The following is a 16650-nucleotide window of genomic DNA, read 5'->3' as shown; positions in this document are numbered from 1 at the left end:
TGCGGCACGGAAGGCGAGTCTGGTACGACGAGCCGTCCGGTAAACCCGAGAAGAACATTTGTGATCCGAAGAATAAAAATTACGTATTCTTACTTAGAATAAAGAGACTAGTTCCTGCTATCTATCCTTGCCTATCGACGCAGTCCACAAGAGAAAACTAGGCGATAGCTCCGATAAAACCCAAAGGAGAAAATATACAAAACATGGTCCTTCGAGCCGGATCTGTGTCGAGAAATTAACGGATGGATTCAAACAAGATACACGTGCAAGCAGTGCAACTACTTCAAGTGAGCCATTCAACAATTGCGCTACATTCCGAGTAAAAATTTCCGTACGACAAGGAAGTATTTCGACTCACGTACATACGTTCTCCATTTCAACACCGTGTTTACCTTACAAGGTCGAGCTCTGCAAGACAATAGATCGAAATGGACAAGGCAATATTTGCGTTCGATACGAATTTACGTTATTTAACAAACTCAATAACGAATTTCCAAAAGCTTGGAGTTGATAATCAAACTCATGCCATCACTAAAGGACGATTTCAACTCTTGCAAAATTACTGGAATAAATGCCAGGAGAATGCCGCTATCATTGAGGCAGTAGCAACCGACGCAGACGCGGCACAGCTTCCCTTCTTCAAGAGCAAGCTGCTAGACAAGGCGGAGGTCTCGTACATGCAAGCCTACGACTTCTTTCAAGAAAAACTCGAGGCATTCAACGTCGCTTCAATTTCCATTCCTGTACCAACGGCGGCCGCAACGACGTCCATCAACGAGATCCGATTGCCGAAGATCAACTTGCCTTCTTTCTCCGGTAATGTAACCGAGTGGCTAACGTTTCGCGATTTGTTTCTTGCGCTCGTTAAAAATCGCCTGTTCCATATCGCAAGTCGAGAAATTGCAATATTTATTATCCGCGGTTACTGGCGACGCTGCTAAGTTGATTTCCCATCTTTCTCTAACCGATAGTAATTTCGATGTTACATGGAAGGAACTCACGAATCGTTACGAAAATCAACGCGTTATTATTGACGCATATTTCAAACGTTTATTTACCATTCCTAATGTTTCGTCTAACGATCTGTTCGGGTTAAAACAATTACGCTCCAATTCATCGGAATCGATAAATGCTCTGCGTGCCTTGAAATGTTCTGTAGATGAATGGGATATGATTTTAGTCTACATTCTTGTACAAAAACTAGACAAATTGACGAGAAAAGATTGGGAAGTCAGCTTAGGTTCAAAGAGGAGATATCCTACGATGGAAAAACTATACGCGTTTCTAGATACACAAATTCGTTCGCTTGAGGCTGTATCCAAGGACGGAGATAACTCGAAGTCCGCCAACGGAAACTCATCCGAAAAGAGTTCCGGTGCTCGCTCGATTCCAAATGCGGCACGAAAAAATAATATAGTGCGTTCTCACCATACAAACACCGCGAGTACGTGCGCTCTTTGTTCCGAAACACATCGTTTAATGCATTGCGAGAAATTTCAAGCGTTAAGCATTTCGCATCGACTAGAGTTTGTTCAAAAAAATAATATATGCAAAAATTGTTTGACCAAAGGTCATTACGTTTCAAATTGTCGTAGTTTCTTTACTTGCTTGAAATGTAAAAGACAACATCATACTTTGTTACACGAGAATTTAAGGTCAAGTTTAACGACAACAACAGACTCTGGACAATGCGATAACGCGTCCAACGTACATTCACACGTGAACGCGGGAGTTAAACCCGTGCTCCTGGCTACCGCACGTGTTTGTATAGGATCAGAAAACGGTCGATATGTTTACACGCGAGCACTGATCGATCAAGGTTCCGATGCCACATTCGTTTCGTCACGAGTCGCTCAAATGTTGAGAGCTCGCTTAATTTCAACACGCGTAAAGGTATCTGGCATCGGTGACACTACGTCTAATTGCGTTCAACATGCCGTCTCTATTTCTATCAGCGCGACTAATAAAAATGATACGATTCTTCATACCAAAGCATTGGTCGTTCCAAAAATTACAGTGTACATTCCACCTCATTTCCAATTACAAGAGATTCCGTTTCTTTCCAAATTGAATCTAGCCGATCCAAATCCAAGCTCAAATGATGCAATCGAAGTACTTCTCGGGGCCGAATTATACGGTTCAATTATGATGGGTGGCTTAATGAAAGCTTCTAACGATGCTACACTTGCGCAAGAAACAATATTCGGGTGGATCATTTCGGGTCCTATTTCAAACCAAAAAAATAGCCAAAGAATTCACGTTCACCAAGCAACTTCTGGCAATCTCGATTTCGAACTCCGACGTTTTTGGGAGCTGGAAGAAATTCCAACGACACACGCTCTCTCAGAGGAAAATCTTCGTTGCAACTTACATTTTCAAGAGACACATATGCGCGATTCTTCAGGGCGCTATGTTGTCCGCTTACCCTTCAAGTCTGGTCCTCCGATAAAAATCGGCGAGTCAAGGTCAGTAGCTACGCGTTCACTCGCGCAACTAGAGCGACGTTTAGCCAATTCTCGGGAAATTTCAGGGCAATACGTCGACTTTCTTAACGAGTACGAAGAGCTCGGGCATATGCAAAAAATCGAAAACGTGCAACGCTTCTTTCAACCGACGTTTCTACCTCATCATCCAGTTATTCGCGAGGACAATACTACAACCAAACTTCGTGTAGTGTTTAATGCCTCGGCAAATACCTCGAATAACACTTCTTTGAATGACCATCTTATGATTGGTCCAAAGTTGCAAGCCGATCTTCCGGCGATTATTCTTCAATGGCGTTTGTACAAATACGTTTTTTCCGCTGATATTCAGCAAATGTTTCGACAAATACAGATTCATTCAGACGATCGCCAATATCAATTAATATTGTGGCGTACGATTCCGAACGAGCCAGTCCATACTTATTCATTAAATACCGTTACTTATGGTACTGCCTGCGCGCCTTATCTCGCCCAACGCGTACTCAAACAACTTTCAATCGACGAGAGTTCGCGTTTTCCACTAGCTCAAGCAATTTTGCAAAATGAAATATACGTTGACGATGTCCTATCCGGAGGCGATGATAAACCATCCACGATTAAAAAACGCGACCAACTAATCGGCTGTTTACTAAGCGCAGGCATTCATCTCAGAAAATGGGCCAGCAACGATTTTGAAATTCTACAAGATATAAATCCTGCGAATCACGGTCCAGCAAGTTCCAAGCCTTTCCAAGAAGGTGAACAATTAAAAATACTCGGTATTCATTGGACACCTTTCGATGATAACTTTTCCTTTGAAATAAAATTCCGTCCACCATCTACCGACATTTCGAAACGACAAATCCTTTCGACGATAGCGAAAATATTCGATCCCCTCGGATGGGTGTCTCCGATCACGATATCTCTCAAAATTCTACTGCAAAAACTGTGGAAATTTTCCTACGGATGGGATGATATTCTTCCTGCGGAAATAACAACCGAATGGAATGCTTTTTGCGAAAAGATGTTACACTTGACGACTCTGCAAGTTCCTCGTTGGTTAGGCTTCGAGCGTAACATTCAGTGCTTGCATTTACACGGCTTTTGCGACGCTTTATCTAAAGCCTATGCAGCGGTAGTCTATTCAAAAATTGTCACGAATTCTGGCGATAGTCATGTTCGACTTCTTCTATCAAAAACCAAGGTTGCTCCGATTAAAACGATTTCGATTCCACGACTCGAGCTCTGTGCGGCTCAGCTGCTAGCACGCTGTATTTCGTTTACTATTGACGCGATGAAATTGCAAAACATTCCTGTGTTTTGCTGGAGTGACTCGACAATCGTATTAGCATGGTTGCAAAAGGCTCCATCAGATTTAAAAGTATTTGTAGCTAACAGAGTGTCTTCTATTCAAACGAAGCTTCCTACGGCGACATGGCTGCATGTGCCAACAGAAGATAATCCCGCAGATTGCGCATCGCGCGGCTCAAATCCAGCTCAGCTAACGCCTTCCAGTTCCTGGTGGAACGGCCCGGCATGGCTGAAATTTAACGAGGATAATTGGCCAGTTTAATCTACGATAAGTTGCACCGAAGATGATTCCGAATTGAAAGCGTCAAATGCAGTCCACTCGCATCATTCAAATCGAGCGGAACTTTTTGAATCCTTCAATCATATCTCCACGTGGCCACGCTTACTACGGGTCACCGCATACGTCCTTCGGTTCAAGTTTCGAACGAGAGTCCCAGATGTTGCTCAAGGTCTCTCTATTTTGCAAGTCGATGAAATAAAAACCGCGCACAGATTCTGGATTAAACAGATGCAAACGGAATACTTTTCAAAAGAAATCGTCGCTTTCAAAGCCAAGTCGAGGTTACCAGTTCGATGCTCCATCCATTCTCTCGATCCGTTCCTGGATCCCTCCGGTATCCTACGCGTGGGTGGTCGACTTCAACTGTCTGACCTTTCATATGATCGTAAATTTCCGATTCTACTTCCAAAACATTACCTTTCTAAGCTCATTATCGATCAAATTCATAAGGATACACTTCACGGCGGTGTACAATTAATGCTTCGCACGTTGCGAGAACAATATTGGATTCTGGGGGCGCGAAGCATGGTAAAAGGTTGTATCCGCAATTGCGTGACATGTACTCGGCATCGCGCCATAACCGGCGTACAATTTATGGCCGACCTTCCTACATTTAGAGTAATTCCGTCCCGTCCATTTTGCCATACGGGACTTGATTACGCCGGCCCCTTCGCAATTCGAGACGCTTCCGGCCGCGGACGTAAGTCGCACAAAACATACATCTCGCTATTTGTTTGTCTCGCTACACGAGCTATACACTTAGAGCTCGTTCATGATTATTCCACGGCTGCGTTTCTCGCATCTTTTGAACGGTTCGTAGCGCGTCGTGGCATTCCATCCGATCTTTATTCCGACAACGCGACTACCTATCAAGGCGCGGATCGCGAACTTGTTACAGCGATCCGACAGACTCAAGCCGACGTAGATCTGCAGGCGAAGTTCGCGTCAAAGCCAGTTCAATGGCATTTCATTCCGCCTTCTGCCCCTCATTTTGGGGGCATGTGGGAGGCAGGTGTTAAGAGTGTTAAGCACCATTTGCGACGTATACTTGGTTCCTGCACACCTACGGTCGAAGAGTTCACCACGCTTTTATGTAACATCGAAGCATGTTTGAATTCGCGCCCGATCGCCGCACTTCATGACGATGTAAATTCTTGCAATGCGCTCACACCAGGGCATTTTTTAATTGGTAGCGCCATTAAATCGATTCCGAGTCCGAGCGTCTTACATATCTCCGAGTCACGACTCGATCGATGGCAATTAATGCGTGCGAAATACGAGCAATTTTGGAAATTGTGGAGTCTTGACTACTTGAACACCTTGCAGCAGCGTTTTAAATGGCAGAATCGATCTGATGAATTTCGCATAAACAATATTGTTCTAATAAAAAATCCTAATTTACCTCCCTGCAGATGGGAACTTGCGAGAATCATCGAATGTAAGCCTGACAAGGATGGCCTGGTGCGAGTTGCTCAGGTCAAGACCGCGTCTTCTACTTTTGTAAGACCTATTGTTAAACTTTGTAAATTGCCGGTAAGTCCGGACGGTTCAGCGTAATCTAAATTCTACAGGTTGTCTTCAATGATTGCAGTTCAATGTGTAAGGATTTACCCCTGACTGTCATTTGAATCCCTTGGCGATTCAACCCGAGGGGTATGTTTGGGAAAAAATTAAATTTCCGTGATCCCCGCGCGCCTTCGATATACGCTCCTGAGAGCTCTCTGTAATTGTGTACATCGACAGTTTGTTATTGCGTCCACAAGGGCGAAGCGCCGAATTAGGAGAGAGTTTCCGCGTCTTTAAAAAGGAGCGATGCGGCACGGAAGGCGAGTCTGGTACGACGAGCCGTCCGGTAAACCCGAGAAGAACATTTGTGATCCGAAGAATAAAAATTACGTATTCTTACTTAGAATAAAGAGACTAGTTCCTGCTATCTATCCTTGCCTATCGACGCAGTCCACAAGAGAGAACTAGGCGATAGCTCCGATAAAACCCAAAGGAGAAAATATACAAAACAGTATTTTAACTAATTATTTATAATAAATGATTGCCAGTTTGGTCGACTTTTACCTTTGAGGAGAAATTTTTATTAATTATTACTGGCGAACCTTAAGGATTATTATCTGATTACGATATTTGTCAAATTTTTAAAAATAAAAATTTCAAAGTCTTACATATGAATATACTGTCCCTAAAAAGTTAGATAACATAAGAAAAAGGAAAAACAAATTAATAGACAAAAAACAGACAGAATGGGTATATTGTATAAATTGTAATGATTGTCAGGTGAGATACATTGGACAAACCAAGAGACATTTGAATACGAGACTCAAAGACGGGAAACAAAGACGCAACATAAATGATCCTTTGGCAAGAAATTTTTCAGTCATTATCGAACATTGCTTAGAATTTAATCACAACTTTGATTGGGATAACCCAGTAATCTTACATAAGGAAAGAAACTTGCAAAAGAGAGTGGTGTCTGAAATGTTTTATATTAAAAAATTCGACAATACAATTAATGCGCAAAATGATAGCGAAAATTTAAGAGATTTAAATTTTACGGAAGTCCATCGACATCAACGCGCTCAATAAGTAGTAAGTTACTCCGAGACAATTATTATCACTTCACTTCTTGTAAATAATTCCCGGATTCCAAACAAAATATTCCTTTTTATAAACTTATAACGAGAACGTTTCTTCCTCCTTACCTCTCTCGAAAATCATAATGGATTTCCCGCGGAGATTCGTGGTTTTCTTCACCTCCCTCGAGAATCATAATGGATTTTCCACACTAACGGAGAGATTCGTGGTTCAAAATATGCAGTATTAATAATCACAATTAAGACTGCATTACTGATTCGGCTGTGAAAACAAAATAGCGATAGATTTATATTAATTTTAATATCAAATATTGGAAGGCTCGTATAAATTAAAAAATTATTTAAAAATAAAATGATATTTAGGCCAACTAAATGAGCAATACAATCTTAGGGTAAATTATTTAAATGTATTTAGATCAAAATAGATATATTACTGCAGATATATTTAGATCTGAATAGATTTACGCTAGTAGATCGAGTTGGCTTTACATACATACATTAAATTTAAATTGATATTCGAAGATTTACACAGAATTAGATAGCAATGAAGATTTACATAGATGTTTTAAATCTACTTAAATTTATTTTTAGATCAAACTTTTTCCCGGACGTCTTACTTTTGAAGCAGTAGCGAAGGAAGGGAGAGGATAAATTCAAATTCTGACAAGTGCTTTCTAAAGTAGACTTCAAGCTTGAAAATAAAAAAAGAATTTTTAATTATAATCATTTTTAGCGGAGTTATGCTTATTTGAAATTATCTAAAATGTTGACTAAACATACATATGCGTTAATTTTGTTTGATATTGTTTGTTTCAGTAAAAAGGAAAACCGTTCGATAGACGCGAGTTGACAATAGGTCAAGAGACACGGTAGTGCCTCTCGCCTAGTTGAGGCAAAGTTGTTTGTTATAATAAAAAGGAAAACCGCTCGATAAACGCGAGCTGACAATAGGTCGCAGACGTGGCTGCAAACGTGGTTGGAGAAATATAATTTATATCAAAATTTAATATAAAAAATATAATGTAAAACTTATAATAACTTTTCTATTGTTGATATAAAATAAATAAGAAAATGAATGAAAGCTAATAATATAATAAATAATATAAATATTATAAAGAGAATAGCTCATAATAGCACTTGTAATGGTGATGCTTAGTGATAAATTATCAAATTCTTTTGACTTTCTTTAAATTATTTTTTATTATTTTTATTCACGTTTTTATATTTTACATTCTTTTTATACACAAAAGACATTTTCTACTCTTTTTCAATTAATTAACGAATCAATTAAATTTGACCTAGTCTGTGTATGTACAGAGGCATTACAATTCAGTACGCAATATACGTTATACATAGGGCGCAAAGTTTGGGAAGGGCGCGTATAGATACATGGGGTGCCTCGCATCACTGCACGTGGCCTTGACATTATTTTTGATATTGATTTTTCTGGTACAGCTGATTTTATATACATACTGTAGGTTTACGAGCTTGATTTATTTTAAGACGAGAAAAAAAATTCACATAAGGGGATATTCTATAAATTTCGGCTTTATTTTATTCTACGAATTAAGAGCATTCTTTGCGTGAATTCGGCGGTCTGTGACCTCGAGGTTTCAGAAGAGACGATTTATAATCACATTACAAATTTCGCGAGTCAATCAAGTAATGACACATTCAACACTCGGCGGTAATGAAATCGCGCGATTACCCGTTGCATGTCAAAACAAGAGCACGAATTGTTTTGAAAATAAGTACATTATAAGCAGAATAATAGGTACACAAAAGAAATAATACATAAACCAATAAAGTAGTGCGTCTATATGTGCGTCTAATATCGTTTTTCCCGAATGATGTTCAATGTTATAACTAAATTCCTCTAGCTGTAAAGCCCATGCACGCATAAATCTTTTTTTACTTATGATTAAACTGAACGCTTTACAATCTGTTATTATTTTAAAGGATATACCTATTAAATACACGCGGAACTTTTTCAAAGCTTTTATAATTGCAAGCACATCGAGCTCATAGCTACTGTATTTTTCTTCCGCCGAAGTCGTACGGCTGCTTACATAATATACGGGATGCAATAAATTATTGTCATATTGTAATAAAATAGCGCTATAGCCGTATTTTGACGCATCGGTATGAAGTTCGATGGTCTGATGTTTATTTTAGGATACTTTAAGAATAGGTTTATTCACCAGAGCATCCTTTATTTTGTTAAACGCATTTCTTTATTTTCCCTCAAATTGGAAAACAACATTCTTTCTTCCCAATAGGTTGACCAAGGGCCGCGCAATAAATGAATAACCACTAATACATTTTCGGAAATAACCGGATAAACAAAAAGCTCTTTGAACTTGCTTTATATTTCTCGGCTCGGGAAATCTCGTAACCGCGTCTATTTTCGCTTCCGACGGTTCCAATTCTATTTCCTGTCCCAGAAACTCTACTTTTGTTTTTAAAAAATAGCATTTATTCCAGTTGCTAGTCCGGATTTACTCGCCCTGTCCGCTTAAGTTTTTCTAAAGTTTCCCCGTAATTTTCAGACGACACAATAGTCGTCCATGTATGTCAGTTAATAAAATCTGGAAAAGTAACGTTTATAAATCTTTGAAAAACTGCCGGTAAATTGCACAAGCCAAATGGCATTTTTAAAAATTTGTACCTAGTCCATCAGACGTAATAAATGCCGTATATTTTCGGCTATCTTTGTATACTTCGACATAAAAAAATCCATTTTCAAGATCTAAGGTAGTAAAGATTTTCGCATTCTGCAGCCGATCCAGCTGATCATCGATCAGCGCGGCAGGCGATAGCGGTCTTTTACAATCTTTTGATTTAGTCGCCGGTAATCTACGCATAATCGATACGCCGTTCCTTTTTTTTTACCAAGATCACGGGGCTCGCATATTCCGACAACGACGGCCGTATAATATCGTCATTCAGTTACTCATCTATCTGTCTCTTTATTATTTGTTTTTCTTGTTAGGAACATTTTTGCGCTCTTTGGTATACGGGCTTGTCATCTTTATTATTAAATGATAAATGATAAAATGATATTATTTTTAAAGTTATTTTAACATTACAAATTATAGTTAACTCAGTTTTAAATTATTGTTGTCATAACTGTAGCATATGTTAATGCAATCAATTTATAGTTATATACACTATAATGTGTGATTAAAATATAGTAAATCGTACTATTAATATGATAATAATGGCCATAATTGAAGGTTTAATAAACAAAATGTTATAGTAACTTATAATATTTAATATAACTATATATATATATATATATATATATATATAATTAATTCTACAATGCTTGTGGTTCTAACAAATTTAATTTATAAAGTTTGTCCAACTATGAAAAAAAGTTCCTATTAATATATTCTATAAAGAAAAATTTTACCATATATTGTAGTAAGTCATAATATTTAATATAACTATATAAATATATAATTAATTCTACAATGCTTGTGATTCTGACAATTTTAATTTATAATGTTTGCCCAACTATAAAAAAAGTTTCTATTAATATGTTCTATTTAGAAAAATTTTACCATATTAATAGCTATATTAATTTTATTAAAATTGTTTAATACTACTATGTTGAATATAAAATACTAACCATATAAAATGGTATTTTATTAATGTAATTTTATAGTAAATTTTACATACATTATATATAGTAATTTTATTATAAAAATAATGTGAGGAAGCATGTAAATATAAAATAGTTATTTTTTAAAAATAAATATTTATTTTAGATTAACACAAAATATTTTATATATTATTTTGCGCATACATATATATTTTTTATTATATTTTTTATATAGCAAAACTAAACTTAAAACTAAATTATATTAATTATATATTAATATACACTAAAAAGTATGAAGTGCATAGAGTAAAAAAATTTTAATCTAGACATAACATAAATTACTTAAAACTAAGTGTATATACATCCACTTAAAAACAAATACGGTTTTCAATAACTAATATAATAGTTATCTGTTTTTTTAATTAAAGTGTATACTTTAAAAAATTGTACTGAGTCAAAATTTATAGTATCATATTTTTCTGAAATATTTATGACATAAGCTTGATAATGATTATCAAAGTACGTTGCAAATATATATTTGACAGTAGCACTGAAACATGACGGTGATAATACAAACACATTTGTATTGGTTTTAAAAATATCTGCAATTTCTCCAAATACAGGATAGTTCTCATCATTAATTTCTATTAAGATAATTGATCCTCTTTTAAGCACTATGTTTCCAAAACTAACACTTTTTACTTGAGTATAATTTTTATAATTTTTTAATAAACGATAATTCTGACAAACTAATGAATTGCTTGTTTTATATGTAACATATGGTAAATTATTCGATTGCAAATTTATTAATAAATTGCTTAGCATTATTTGTTGTTTAACAGCAATACTATAACATATGTTTTTCCTATATAAAATCTAATCAAAATGGAATCTGATATAAAAATTATCTTACCGAAATTAAATTTTCACTTTCAAGTAATTCTTGTCGATTTTGTAGAAAACAAAAACGTTTTCCAACTACAGGTATTAATTCTTTATGTATTCCTCAATGTATTCCTGAAGACCCCACGCTTCCAATTGATCTTTTGTGTAAGTAACTAGTGCGGTAAAGTAAATCATAAAGATGCTTTTCTCGCACTAATGTAGTAAAGTAAGTTAAAATGGCTTATTTCTCAACGATTCAATGTATGCCTTACTTTACCACGACTTTACTTTACCATTAGCATCTTTATGATTTACTTTACCGCACTAGTGTGGTAATGTAGGTTACTATGGTTACACTTTACCGCACTAGTGCGGAAAATATCTTCTTTCTTAATGGTTATTGATTGATAGTTTTTATTTTACCATTTCTCGATTGACATAACAAACTTGAACGTAACGAAATTCACGCGAGACAAAACGTTAATTTGTTATAACCTTCATTATTCAAAAAGGATCAAATGGATAAAAGAAACGAGTATTTAAGACCATCTACGCCGTTAGAACTTATAGAAGCAGCTCAATCTGCCACGAAGACTTTATTACCGAAAAAATCAAGAGATAAGTGCATGAGTAAAAACATCTTAAATCGAACTTTTGCGATAGACATTACAAAAAATATTGTATGTGACATGTGCGGAGGACAACAAATACATCGCGCGTAAAGTTGCCGCATTCGCCTTAACTTATTATGCATTCACACTTGTACTCGTGTGAATACATCATAAACCTTCGGCTCATCACGCGCAATGTAATTCGTTATTTTCCGCACTTGCCACATAGGATACTATTTTCAGTGTGCATGACAAAATTATCTGGCAAACAAGGTGCCAATTTAGGAGATTGATCTTGTTGATTATTTATCATCGACGAAATAACGGACTTTTTACATGTTACAGGCATGATCAAGGAAGTGCGAATTCAAGGATTTGCGACGACGGCATCTCTGTTGCGGGCTTTCGAGAAAGTGATCCTCCGGGCAAGGGGACAGAGGGATGGCATGGTCACCCCGATAGGAAAACCGGACGGCAGTGCGAGTTTTCACAGAGGATTGAAACAGCGAAAGAGTGGACGAAAGAGAGCAGAAATCGAGACGATATTACAACTTGCGGGGAACAGAATCATATATGAGTGGAAACTGTCCAACGAGGGTGAGCGGCGTAAAATGTTTTTGCTGCGGCGAACGCGGACACGTAGCGGACAGATAACTGTAGAAATGCGTTAGGAGATATGATCCGAAATTATACGCCAAATATAAAATACGCGATGTAGAAGTTAAAATGAAATTGATTCTTAAAGATGACAAGCCCGTATACCAAAGAGCGCGAAAATGTTCCTAACAAGAAAAACAAATAATAAAGAGACAGATAGATGAGTAACTGAATGACGATATTGTACGGCCGTCGTTGTCGGAATATGCGAGCCCCGTGATCTTGGTAAAAAAAAAGGAACGGCGTATCGATTATGCGTAGATTACCGGCGACTAAATCAAAAGATTGTAAAAGACCGCTATCGCCTGCCGCGCTGATCGATGATCAGCTGGATCGGCTGCAGAATGCGAAAATCTTTACTACCTTAGATCTTGAAAATGGATTTTTTTATGTCGAAGTATACGAAGATAGCCGAAAATATACGGCATTTATTACGTCTGATGGACTAGGTACGAATTTTTAAAAATGCCATTTGGCTTGTGCAATTTACCGGCAGTTTTTCAAAGATTTATAAACGTTACTTTTCCAGATTTTATTAACTGACATACATGGACGACTATTGTGTCGTCTGAAAATTACGGGGAGACTTTAGAAAAACTTAAGCGGACAGGGCGAGTAAATCCGGACTAGCAACTGGAATAAATGCTATTTTTTAAAAACAAAAGTAGAGTTTCTGGGACAGGAAATAGAATTGGAACCGTCGGAAGCGAAAATAGACGCGGTTACGAGATTTCCCGAGCCGAGAAATATAAAGCAAGTTCAAAGAGCTTTTTGTTTATCCGGTTATCTCCGAAAATGTATTAGTGGTTATTCATTTATTGCGCGGCCCTTGGTCAACCTATTGGGAAGAAAGAATGTTGTTTTCCAATTTGAGGGAAAATAAAGAAATGCGTTTAACAAAATAAAGGATGCTCTGGTGAATAAACCTATTCTTAAAGTATCCTAAAATAAACATCAGACCATCGAACTTCATACCGATGCGTCAAAATACGGCTATAGCGCTATTTTATTACAATATGACAATAATTTATTGCATCCCGTATATTATGTAAGCAGCCGTACGACTTCGGCGGAAGAAAAATACAGTAGCTATGAGCTCGATGTGCTTGCAATTATAAAAGCTTTGAAAAAGTTCCGCGTGTATTTAATAGGTATATCCTTTAAAATAATAACAGATTGTAAAGCGTTCAGTTTAATCATAAGTAAAAAAAGATTTATGCGTGCATGGGCTTTACAGCTAGAGGAATTTAGTTATAACATTGAACATCATTCGGGAAAAACGATATTAGACGCACATATAGACGCACTACTTTATTGGTTTATGTATTATTTCTTTTGTGTACCTATTATTCTGCTTATAATGTACTTATTTTCAAAACAATTCGTGCTCTTGTTTTGACATGCAACGGGTAATCGCGCGATTTCATTACCGCCGAGTGTTGAATGTGTCATTACTTGATTGACTCGCAAAATTTGTAATGTGATTATAAATCGTCTCTCCTGAAACCTCGAGGTCACAGACCGCCGAATTCACGCAAAGAATGCTCTTAATTCGTAGAATAAAATAAAGCCGAAATTTATAGAATATCCCCTTATGTGAATTTTTTTTTCTCGTCTTAAAATAAATCAAGCTCGTAAACCTACAGTATGTATATAAAATCAGCTGTACCAGAAAAATCAATATCAAAAATAATGTCAAGGCCACGTGCAGTGATGCGAGGCACCCCATGTATCTATACGCGCCCTTCCCAAACTTTGCGCCCTATGTATAACGTATATTGCGTACTGAATTGTAATGCCTCTGTACATACACAGACTAGGTCAAATTTAATTGATTCGTTAATTAATTGAAAAAGAGTAGAAAATGTCTTTTGTGTATAAAAAGAATGTAAAATATAAAAACGTGAATAAAAATAATAAAAAATAATTTAAAGAAAGTCAAAAGAATTTGATAATTTATCACTAAGCATCACCATTACAAGTGCTATTATGAGCTATTCTCTTTATAATATTTATATTATTTATTATATTATTAGCTTTCATTCATTTTCTTATTTATTTTATATCAACAATAGAAAAGTTATTATAAGTTTTACATTATATTTTTTATATTAAATTTTGATATAAATTATATTTCTCCAACCACGTTTGCAGCCACGTCTGCGACCTATTGTCAGCTCGCGTTTATCGAGCGGTTTTCCTTTTTATTATAACAAACAACTTTGCCTCAACTAGGCGAGAGGCACTACCGTGTCTCTTGACCTATTGTCAACTCGCGTCTATCGAACGGTTTTCCTTTTTACTGAAACAAACAATATCAAACAAAATTAACGCATATGTATGTTTAGTCAACATTTTAGATAATTTCAAATAAGCATAACTCCGCTAAAAATGATTATAATTAAAAATTCTTTTTTTATTTTCAAGCTTGAAGTCTACTTTAGAAAGCACTTGTCAGAATTTGAATTTATCCTCTCCCTTCCTTCGCTACTGCTTCAAAAGTAAGACGTCCGGGAAAAAGTTTGATCTAAAAATAAATTTAAGTAGATTTAAAACATCTATGTAAATCTTCATTGCTATCTAATTCTGTGTAAATCTTCGAATATCAATTTAAATTTAATGTATGTATGTAAAGCCAACTCGATCTACTAGCGTAAATCTATTCAGATCTAAATATATCTGCAGTAATATATCTATTTTGATCTAAATACATTTAAATAATTTACCCTAAGATTGTATTGCTCATTTAGTTGGCCTAAATATCATTTTATTTTTAAATAATTTTTTAATTTATACGAGCCTTCCAATATTTGATATTAAAATTAATATAAATCTATCGCTATTTTGTTTTCACAGCCGAATCAGTAATGCAGTCTTAATTGTGATTATTAATACTGCATATTTTGAACCACGAATCTCTCCGTTAGTGTGGAAAATCCATTATGATTCTCGAGGGAGGTGAAGAAAACCACGAATCTCCGCGGGAAATCCATTATGATTTTCGAGAGAGGTAAGGAGGAAGAAACGTTCTCGTTATAAGTTTATAAAAAGGAATATTTTGTTTGGAATCCGGGAATTATTTACAAGAAGTGAAGTGATAATAATTGTCTCGGAGTAACTTACTACTTATTGAGCGCGTTGATGTCGATGGACTTCCGTAAAATTTAAATCTCTTAAATTTTCGCTATCATTTTGCGCATTAATTGTATTGTCGAATTTTTTAATATAAAACATTTCAGACACCACTCTCTTTTGCAAGTTTCTTTCCTTATGTAAGATTACTGGGTTATCCCAATCAAAGTTGTGATTAAATTCTAAGCAATGTTCGATAATGACTGAAAAATTTCTTGCCAAAGGATCATTTATGTTGCGTCTTTGTTTCCCGTCTTTGAGTCTCGTATTCAAATGTCTCTTGGTTTGTCCAATGTATCTCACCTGACAATCATTACAATTTATACAATATACCCATTCTGTCTGTTTTTTGTCTATTAATTTGTTTTTCCTTTTTCTTATGTTATCTAACTTTTTAGGGACAGTATATTCATATGTAAGACTTTGAAATTTTTATTTTTAAAAATTTGACAAATATCGTAATCAGATAATAATCCTTAAGGTTCGCCAGTAATAATTAATAAAAATTTCTCCTCAAAGGTAAAAGTCGACCAAACTGGCAATCATTTATTATAAATAATTAGTTAAAATACAACGTTTCGGCTGTTATTGCAGCTCTTTTCAAGTAAATCTATAAAAGTTACATAAAAATAATTATAACAAACAAGAAAAAGAGAAATTGCAGAAATGTTTTATATAAAAAAACAACGTAAAAGCATTAATTTACAAAAAGATACGGAGAAATTTAGTGGGATTTATGATCGTGTTCTTGACGCTATTTAAATTATTTTTATTTTTACCTATTTATTTATTTATTTGACTTTGTTATGAGGTTTTAGATTGCGAAAGACACATTAGTTATGTCTCGATTTTCTTAATGCGTAGTGACTAAGATTCTTGTTAACTGTTAACATCTATTTATTTCTTGCTTACTTCTGTCAGTTCTACATTGTTCATTAAAACAATGGTAAATATTGTCGGTGGTATGCAGTGAATTTGATTTACTGTATTAATTTATTATGCATTTACGTTTGGTATGTAGCATATTTTTGTATATGAATGTATAATTATTTGTTGCGATGAAATGTATTAAAATTATAATTATTTTTATGTAACTTTTTAT

General features: G+C 35.6%; 2 protein-coding genes across 2 annotated transcripts; both read left to right on the top strand.

The window, feature by feature from the left end:
• The first annotated feature begins 242 nt into the window (after positions 1–242).
• LOC146723143 (uncharacterized) lies at positions 243–4035 on the top strand. Its single transcript, XM_085483011.1, has 3 exons — positions 243–287; positions 501–816; positions 2531–4035. Exons 1-3 carry the CDS (start codon positions 243–245, stop codon positions 4033–4035), a joined length of 1866 nt encoding a protein of 621 aa, XP_085339137.1.
• A 1017-nt stretch (positions 4036–5052) lies between these two features.
• LOC146723142 (uncharacterized) lies at positions 5053–5610 on the top strand. Its single transcript, XM_085483010.1, has one exon. The coding sequence runs from the start codon at positions 5053–5055 to the stop codon at positions 5608–5610; it is 558 nt and encodes a 185-aa protein (XP_085339136.1).
• The last annotated feature ends 11040 nt before the right edge of the window (positions 5611–16650 follow it).

This window comes from Nylanderia fulva, unplaced genomic scaffold (genome assembly GCF_048542155.1).
Source record: "Nylanderia fulva isolate GAGA-0341 unplaced genomic scaffold, ASM4854215v1 Scaffold229, whole genome shotgun sequence".
Classification (NCBI taxonomy): Eukaryota; Metazoa; Arthropoda; class Insecta; order Hymenoptera; family Formicidae; genus Nylanderia; species Nylanderia fulva.
Note: the sequence above shows the minus strand (reverse complement) of the source record. Positions and strands in the feature narration are given on the sequence as shown.

Bases quoted from the DNA above. Each gene is read 5' to 3' on its own strand.
- LOC146723143 (XM_085483011.1), top strand. From the start codon at position 243: ATGGATTCAAACAAGATACACGTGCAAGCAGTGCAACTACTTCAA. The intron at 288-500 runs GTGAGCCATTCA...AATTTCCAAAAG, and splicing joins AAGCAGTGCAACTACTTCAA to CTTGGAGTTGATAATCAAAC. The intron at 817-2,530 runs GTAATGTAACCG...GGGAAATTTCAG, and splicing joins CAACTTGCCTTCTTTCTCCG to GGCAATACGTCGACTTTCTT.
- LOC146723142 (XM_085483010.1), top strand. From the start codon at position 5,053: ATGTGGGAGGCAGGTGTTAAGAGTGTTAAGCACCATTTGCGACGTATA.